Here is a 9,743-nt window from a genome sequence, read left to right as displayed (position 1 = left end):
CTTCTCCGAAAATGGTTTTGGACATATGTCCGCGTTATGGTATAGCTCTTAAACAACGATACCGCCCAATTTCAAGTATTGTACAAAATTTTAGTTGACCGGATTGGTTTCGATTTGGTCGTTAGGTAAGTACCTAAATAAAGGTTTTAAAATTTTGTATGTAAAAACTATACTCATCACAAAAAATGTTGCCCCTCCCCCATAATTTTGATCCTGGCTACGCCGTTGGATATTATAGGCCAACTCTTGTTTCGAACCATCTATTAATTTTGTGGTTGAACCTACTGTTTCCCTCCAAGTAACCGCAGTTTTTACTTGTGATGAATTAGATTGCTTTTTGCATTACTTCTAATAAATTTAAAAATCTCAATCTAATAATGATTTAAGTACATGTTCAATATCAGCAACCCAATTTGTGATCTGTTCCAATTTGGATACTTCCCCTGAGCCTACCCGTCTTATTTTATCGCGACTTCATATACATATTGCTATAATATTGACTTTTATTGAGGTAGCTAGGGGTTACTTTGATTGGTTTGACCATAGTTAAAATAGATGATATGTGGTATTAGCTGCACAAAGGGGAAACTGATCCTGTGAACGCTTATTTGGTAAGAGATGACGTGTACTTACTTCCCAAAAAGTTTAACAAAATTTTGAGACTATATCTGTTACCATTCTTTAGATATTGGCATACAAAATTAAAATATATGATATTAGTAGCTCAAAGGGGAAAACTGCTCCCCTTGACCCCATCATGCTTATTTTGTAAGACATGTCGTGTACTTACTTCACACCTATTGTGACAAAATTTGGAGACTATATCTATTATCATTCTATAGATATTCGCGTACAAAATCTACATTTATTGGAGGTACCTCCGTTTCTGATGTTATATCTCTAGAGCAAAGCGGAATTTCAAAAATTAATAATACCTATTTTAATTTCAGGCGATGCAGTAATATACTCCGAAATATTCAAGAAGATCTGTTCATCGGTTTTTGAGCCTATAAGGCACAAACAATAAACAAACGTATTTAATAATGATTTGCTTTGTAAAGAAAGTGTATGCAATCGGTGGGTAAAAAGTGATATATTTCCAAATATTTTCTCATGCTCTATACGGCTATGTGGTAGTATTTTTGATATTTGCAAAAAAATTCCACATCGCACAGTGGTCCCACTTGTCTGGAAAGGAGTGCCAAAAATAGTTATAATCGAGCTACCGCCTCGAAATTTTAAACATAGTTTTATAACGAGCCCAAAAGGGAGAAAAACAATTTTAATGGATGTAGGTCCACATTTGGGTGTAGCCGCCATATAAAGGTACCCCCCGATTTTTTATATTTTCACGATTTTAGCCAAATTTTCCAATCGATTTGGCTGTAATTTTGCATTTTGTGTTCTGAGAGAACAACATACCACCTTGCCAGAAATGTTCAATATAGGCCCACGTTTAGGTATAGCTCCTATATAAACGTACCCCCTATATTCGGTATTTTGACGATTTTAGCCAGATTTTGTAACCGAGTCGGCTGTAATTTTGTATTTTGACTTCGGAGGGAACACCATACATCTGTGCCAAAAATGTACAATATACATAGGTCCACGTTTAGGTATAGCGCTCATATAAACGTACCTCCCGATATTCGGTATTTTGACGATTTTTAGTTCTGGGGGAACAACATACCTCCTTCTTCAATATAGGTCCACGCTTAGGTATAGCTTCCATATAAATGTAGCTCCCGATTTTCAAAATTTTTTTACAGGCGTTGTATAAGGGGAATATCTTACAGGGTGGCAGCTGGGGCAGCTGGATCTCGTTTTATCGTAAACTAGAGCCTTTCCCCTGTATTTAAAAAAATATGGACTTGCCCTTACGGGGCCAACATTAGTAAAACTAAACATAAATTTATAGTAATGATATTAAAATAGCACAAAAAGTCATTTAAAAAGAATTAATTTTTAAGGAAGTTAGAAAATGAATTTTCAATATGTTTTTTCGTAAAAACATAGTCAATTCCATCAACTATAAGTTTCATTTTGGAAATTGCACAATTTTTTTAATATCACTTATAAACTACGAATGTTTTGCGGATCTATTTTTCGTTTTTAAGGCACCGCATACAAGTCTCAACTTCTTCGACTTAACTTGACATATTACCGCTGTAAACTGGCAAAAATATTATTGGATATTAAAAATTTAATGTGTTTAGAGAATATTTCTTTCAATCGCAATAAAATTTATCGACATAAAATTTGCGATTTTTGTCCACTGGCGGAACCACAGTGCATCGTAACAAAGAAATTATTTATATACAAATTGTTTTATTAACTTTTTGAATTAGTAACACAGGTCAGGGCTTTCTCCTTTTAAACATGATTTAACTTAAATTCTCCAATTTTTTATTTGATTGCCGAGGCTCAAATATCGTGAAGTTCCATATGTCGTCAATGTAAAAATAATAGTTTAAGATATTGTTTTCGTATAAAAGTTTTTTTTATTGTTTTGTATTTACAAGATATGAAACAAACACATTCATTTGCAATTAGATTTAAATAATTTGGCTAGAAATAACTCAAAAATCTCATAAAGGAAATTAATAAAAGATAACTTAAAGAAGTTGCTTTTTAGTTTAAAAGTAGTATGCACTCTCTCTCTCTATCATTGTTTTTATTTCCATGATAATTTGCATTCCTCTCAATAATGGTGTTGTTTTTAACTCTGTCTCCATTGTTGCTTTTTGTTTTCTTCTCTAATACTTAATGGTAAATGATAGTCCTTAGTTTAGATAATCTCCTTCATCCCGCTATGTTGAGAAGGCCTAAATAAACCAAAGTCAAAGTAAATTTCACAAAAAATTGTTTCGAATGCAATTTCTATAACAAATGACAAGATGATGGTATAAATGGAGTAAAAGGTCATGATAATTAAATTAATTAAAAACAATGAAATGATTGATTTGTTCGTTCGTGGGTCCACACATGTAACACACTCCTAGGGGGGAAAACCGGGTCCTTTATCAAAATTCCATGCACTATTCACTTTCCGACATTAAATTCTATAATTATTTTATGGTTTAGTGGTAGACAGAGTGACCATAACTGGCAAGACCATGGTGATAACCATAACCATAGGCAGGTGCAGCAACTACAGCTGGGGCAGCATATGACTTGTATACTGGTGCAGCAACCACAGCAGGGGCAGCATGTACAACTGGAATAGCCTTGGCTGATACTTTATATGTATTGGCATATGAAGTAGCAACGGGAGCATAAGCTTTAACAGCTATGGGGGCAGCATAAGATTTGTAAACGGGTGCCGCATGTACGACGGGAGCAGCCACTACAGCAGGAGCATGATAAGAGGTAGTATAAGCGGGACCAGCTAGGGCCAAACCATGACCATAACCATAACCACCAAGATAGCCAGCTGAGGCAACGGCGAAGAGGGCAGAGAAGACAGCAATCTGTTTGAAAAATAAAAATAAAAACAAAAGCATTCAAGATTTAATAAATGAATTTATAGCTAAATATATATTTTTTAGTCTATTTTAGAAGTTCTATTTTGCAACGAAAATTTACATTTGAAATTGTTTACCGCCATAAGCGCACTGATAATGAAAAATGTACTTATGACCTTTTCACTGATACCAATTTTGATGATATTTGAGGGGTGCACGATAACGTCCTGTAGTGCGATTCTCTAACTCATTTTTTGAGTTACCGACAATTGTCGGTAAAATTAAAATGTTTATAATTTCGGTAATTACCGATGTTTTTCGGTAAGTTAGCGACGAATAAAAAGCAGTCGTAAAGTACTACCGATAACAAGAGTGTTGTCAACTTTTATTTGAACTTTTCATTCATAATTTTGCGTTTTAATTTTACCGATTTTTGTCGGTAACTCAAAAAATGAGTTAGAGATTCGCACTACTGGCCTAGGAAACGCTGCATGTTGCCAAGTACCATTTGACATTTCAATTGGAAAGTTCGAAATATTTTTTGCATGAACGTACTCAGGACAGTTTGACACATACGACCATGTGCTGTATTGTTAACAGTGATTTTAAAAAAATCACTTTGCAAATATAACGAAAATAAATAACGGAATTTACTTCTGAACATTATCGTCCGATAATTTTTCTCAACTTTCGACTTGGATAATCACGACAATATTGCATCGATTAAATTAAATCTTTTTATGTCGATAAAGGACCATCATGTAGCTCTATGAAAAACTGGCTTAATGAAACCAACCGTGGCCGACACTCGCTAAAAACGAAGGTAGCCTAAAAAACGAACTTTGTTCAAGAAAACAAGGAAAAAGTATCAGTCGGTTTCACGACAGAGATATACCATTAGCCTGCGTAAAATGAAACTTTCATCTACTGACAATATCGAATACCGGCTACGTAACCGCAATCCTTTTCCTCAAAAAATATACATTACGTAGTTTTCAGATTTTTTGGCATTTTTGGACGTATGAACTTGCCGAAAAAATATATATCTGGATTAAAAGTCAAAAGTATTGCAGGATCGACATAGTCCATTTTGGAAGTTTAGCCTATTTCGGCAGTTATTTAGTTTTGATAAATCTCGCACCCATCGGTCACTTCAGTTGGTCACCGCATAATTTAGAGCTTTTCTACTACTATGCCAGGAATCATGTATTTTCCCACAAAAAAACTTAATTACGCTGTGAACATAATGTTGAACTTTTGAGGGAGAGGTACCCTAAGGAGAATACCGATGTGGAGTATTTTCGGAGTTAAACTAAATGTTGACTACATATTAGGAGATCCAAAGTATGGACCAAATTGGCTGCTCCGTTCAAGATAAACGTGCGTACCATCCTTGTGATATTTTTTGCACTTTTAAGGGGAAGGTACTGGAAGGCTCTTCTTTGAATTTAAACTAAGTTTGGACAAATATTATAATAATTGTTCCACAAACATCCCAGATGGGACAAGGAAGACTTCTCTCATATCATTGAGTGCACCCCGATTCATATTAGCTCAATGATATGGGACTTACTGTTTATCGCCGAATCCGAACGGCGTGTCTTAAGACACCACTAGTAGAGAAGTTTTACATGGCTGAAATACTCATGAAATGTCGCCAACATTACTGAGAGCTATTTTGCCACCGTTGAAAATTTTGATTTTGACTGGCCGGGGAAACGAACCCACGACCTTCAGCGTGCAAGTCGGTTGTGCATACCATTGCACCACGGTGGCATCCAAATATCAAGAAGACCTATTGGACCAATAGGATCAGTCTTTCGAGAGTTGTCGTGCGCTCCAGGCACTACATATGGTGCCGTAGAGCTTTTTACAGCTTTCAGGCTATTTTCTCAGGAAGTATGGTGTTAAAATGAACATTTCCGAAATTTTGTGTAGGAGGTACCCGTGGGAGTGGACCGATAGAGCCCATATTGGTCGTCTTTGTCAGTTAAAAAAATTTACGATGTGCAAAGTATGATCCAACTCAGTTACTGCCTTCGAAAGTTATCGTGCGCAAAATTTGAACGAAAAGCTTTGAAGGAGTGGACCGCCCATCTTCGAACCTTAACTAAGTTTTAACAAAATAGTACGAAGGCCAAATTTTGGACCGAATCGCTCCACTACACGTGTTGGGGTAGGGCTTCTTTAAGCTTTTAGACCAATTTTCTGGACTTGCACCTGAAAACAAGTGTTTGCAAAAAGAATCAAAGCGATTCGGGAGCAGGTTCTAAACTGAACCTTTCCGATATTTTGTGTGGGAAGTACACGAAGGAGTGGACCGATAGGGTCCATATTGGAGTCCATCACGGAAGAAGCACTTCGAAGCAAAAGGTCGTCTGTTTCTTCGGCACAACTATACGGCTTAAACAACGTAGGACGGTTGATTGTGAGTGGTACACTACAATTTGTTTGACTAAAGTCTCCTGAGAAATTCGAAAAACGAACAAGAGAAGACGAATCATTGTGCACCATGCAGAGCTCCGATTTGCTCGTTTTTATTCGCGAGTGAAAAGTACTCGCGAGTGGGAGTACTCGAAGGCTACGAGTTTTACAAGAAGTTTACTCTCCACTCTTTTGTTTTATTTGGGAGCACTCGCGAGTAATCTTGCTCGAAATAGAGTACGAGTTTACTCGAAGAGTAAAATCGAGTGAAAAAATATTTGTTCCCGTTTGTGTGTTGTTGCGTGTGTAATAGCGAACAGGTTTTGATGTTCCTGTGGACTGAATATGGAAACAGCAAGTTGTTAGGAGGTCCAGAGGAGGTTATTTCGAAGTTCGAAAGTGGGTGGTCGGAGGTCCAGAGGAGGTAGTTCCGCATTTCGGAGGAGGATGGTCGGAGGTCCACAGGACCTCCTCCGAACTTCTGAACAACCTCCTCTGGACCTCCGACCACCCACCTTAGAACTTCGGAATAACCTCCTCTGAACCTCCGAACAACTTGCTGTTTCCATATTCAGTCCACAGGAACATTAAAACCTGTTCGCCACTACACACGCAACAACACACAAACGGCAAAAAAATATTTTTTTTTTCACTTGATTCTACTCTTTGAGTACACTCGTACTCTATTTCGAGCATTATCACACCCACTCGTTTTTTCTTGCAAAACTCGTACTCTTCAAGTACTCGTACTCGCAAACACTTTTCACTCGCGAGTAAAAACGAGCAAGTCTGAAATATGCTTCGCGAGTGACGAGTAAAAATAGAGTGTACTCGATTTATTTTTTCTACTCGCGGGAGTACTCCCGCTCGAGCTCGCACGAATTTCACTCAAGAGTAGAATTCGTGCGAGTATTTCGGAGCTCTGGCACCATGACAATGTGAGCTCTCACACATCGATTCAAACCAGCGCATTTTTGACCGGACAAAATGTGGAATTAATGGGTCGTCCGCCGTACAGCCCTGACTGGGAACCCAATCCTCTCATTTGTACCCTGCACATAAAGAAAACATGGCGTGGTCAACGATTTTCGTCGCCAGAAGATGCTGTAAAAGCGTTCAAAAACCATATTTTGAAGGAAAAATTTATTCAACGATTGGTTTGAGCGCATGAAAACGTGTATAAATCATGAGGGATACTAGTTAAGAATTCAATAAAACTATTGTTGATAGTAAATATTCGTATTTTCATTGGTAGGCCAGAAAGTTATCGAGCAACCCTCGTAACGGCCCATTATGTTAGGAAAAATTAACTTGCAAGCGTAAACAAAGATTTTATTTGTCAACGAAAAAATGGCCACAATGACTGTATCAGGTGAAAATTTATAATTGATTCTCAAACTGTCATCAATTCGTATGGAACGTAGATGTGTATTAGGGTGACCCAAAAAAATCTTTTTTTTTGGATTTCCTACCCCCTATTTCTTCCAAAAACTTTAAATATGAAAATTTATGTCGATCAGTTATCGTTAACCCGTGCGAATTTAGCGATCTTTGTTTCCATAGTAATTTGTGTGGAGCCAGAGGCGCATTTTCACCAAAATTCTCTAAATGGCACAATTATGGTCCGATTGATGAAAAGCCCACGGTTGCCTTAACCAAATTTAAATGAAAGGTGCTTACACCTGGGAAGTTTTTGCAGATTCTGAAACTACAATGCTCATAGATGAGAAATATCAAGAAACAAAAAAAATCGCCGGAGGGATTTTGAAATAAATCGCGATTTAAGTTCACATTTTTAGGGGTTCTTTAGGTTTTCACGATATAGAAGTTCAAATTGACACAAAGCACTGACTGTATCGCCTCCTTATAAAATAATATCATGCTCAGTGCGCCTTAACTAACTTTTGATGATTCTGAAACAGCAATGTTCATAGATAAGAAAAATAAAAAAAAAAACAGAAAAAATCGCCGGAGGGATTTTTAAATAAATCGCGATCAAAATTCACAATTTTAGGGTTTTTAGATTTTCACGATTTTGCTTGGAAACCGCAAGTCGTATCGAAATGAGTCTAAAGAAAATGTTGTAGCTGTGAAAATTCTCTACAAGACTGTCTTTCAGGTTTTTTCGTAGTTTTTACCATTTATGAGATATAGAGGTTCAGTTCAAATTTCTAGGTTTTTATCTTAAGTCTGCAAGATTTTGCTTGGAAACCGAAAAAGCCAGAGTTTTAATACTCGACATTACAATTGAAATCCCAAAAATTAAAACTTGGTTTGGATTAGCGACTATTGCAATATCTCCGTTGTTTGTTCATTTACGCCAGCCTCTGCATTGTTGTAAAGGTGACGTTTTCACATTCATTATCAGGCTTTGCTTTTGGAAGTGGAGACATTAGCATTAGAATAAAATCTTGTTTTTTCTCCACATAAGTGTTTTGACCATTCCGACCCCTAAGTATGATCCGACAATCACCAAAGCAATAGGCTTCCTCTCCCCTAGGACCCCCATTATATAATTCTACGACCATTTTTTCGATGCGTTATAAACTTTTTGGTCATATTATACATATTGCTTAATACGCTCATACTACAATTCTTTCTGTACCATTTCCTCTTCCACCTCGATCTCTTGTATTCCTTTTTACTTTGAGTTGTCGAAAAAGAACAACAGATACAGACAAATCACATATACAGAGTGAAAATATTCCAAAAAGGTCCAGAAAATATGAAACTTTGCCCTTTGAACACGCTTAGAATTTGTGTTTAGCAAATGTATACTATGTTCGGATTATAAGATGTTCGATTCCACTTTAGTGAAGAGATCGTATAACTGAACAAATATCTCGATTTTGTTATGCCTCAGTAATGCGGAGTCGGCGTTACCTTTAAGGTTTATACGATATTAACAACAACTATTTTCTATGGCATTTTTTTAAACCAATTTGGATGGAAAATATCCCTGCCACATCACAAATAAAGTCAAACAATTGCACTCCCGATATTGCTCCTTTTTCTTTTGAGGAAATTTTTCAATAGCTGATACCAGTTATTTGCTGTTCAGTGTCATTTTAACAATCTCAATTAAAATTTCTTATTATTATATAAATTAATAAGAATATTAAAAACTTTTTTTTGGTTGAAAAAATTTTAGGTCCTTGTTTTTACTTCACATTATTTTTGTGCCAACTTATTTTCACAAACGTTTTAAATATTAATTATTTATTTTTTTCAACTTTATTTTTTAAATTATTTTCACAGTTTCTGTCTTAAGTCTTTTGTTTCACACACACACAAATAACACAGCTTCATATACCGTCTTATAACTCAGACAATTCTCTTATTCATTAAGAATTATCCTAACACACACTTTGTTTTTTTCATTTTCCTCACATCCTTACCAATTTGAACATTTTGTTTTGTGTGTTTTAGAAAAGTGTTATGCTTAGAAGTGTTGACTGTTTAAGTTTGAAAGCAACTTGTGGTTTGAATGATTATGACAAAAGCGTGCAATATTTATAGTAGTTCGCAGGCATGTTAAGAAAAACCACACTGAGAGATTACAAAAATCACAACAATAACAAGAGCAATTCACACAATTCTAAATGAATGAATGAACAACTGAATACACAAATGTACATACATTCATACATATTAATGTTTGTAAGTATGAATGGTTCGCAAAGAGTGACTGAATGTCTAGTTGGGGTGCTGTTGGACGTGTATGACTGACTGAATTGCTAGTGTGGTGATTTTCCAAAAAAAGACAAATACAAGGGAGAAAAACTTAAAATATACAACAGGATATTAGGTTATAGGGTAAAAGGAACTAACTGGCAAATATGAACAGAGTTCCTT

General features: G+C 36.0%; 1 protein-coding gene across 1 annotated transcript; it reads right to left on the bottom strand.

The window, feature by feature from the left end:
• Positions 1-2,481: 2,481 nt before the first annotated feature.
• LOC141403943 (uncharacterized) lies at positions 2,482-9,439 on the bottom strand. The gene is made up of 2 exons (XM_073987063.1): positions 9,287-9,439; positions 2,482-3,470 (listed from the first exon to the last, which is right to left on the bottom strand). The coding sequence occupies exons 1-2, from the start codon at positions 9,296-9,298 to the stop codon at positions 3,081-3,083; spliced, it is 402 nt and encodes a 133-aa protein (XP_073843164.1). The 5' UTR covers positions 9,299-9,439; the 3' UTR covers positions 2,482-3,080.
• Positions 9,440-9,743: the final 304 nt, after the last annotated feature.

The sequence above is a fragment of the Musca autumnalis genome, unplaced genomic scaffold, assembly GCF_047663935.1.
Source record: "Musca autumnalis isolate F117 unplaced genomic scaffold, ASM4766393v1 scaffold_4, whole genome shotgun sequence".
In the NCBI taxonomy this organism is placed as follows: Eukaryota; Metazoa; Arthropoda; class Insecta; order Diptera; family Muscidae; genus Musca; species Musca autumnalis.
Note: the sequence above shows the minus strand (reverse complement) of the source record. Positions and strands in the feature narration are given on the sequence as shown.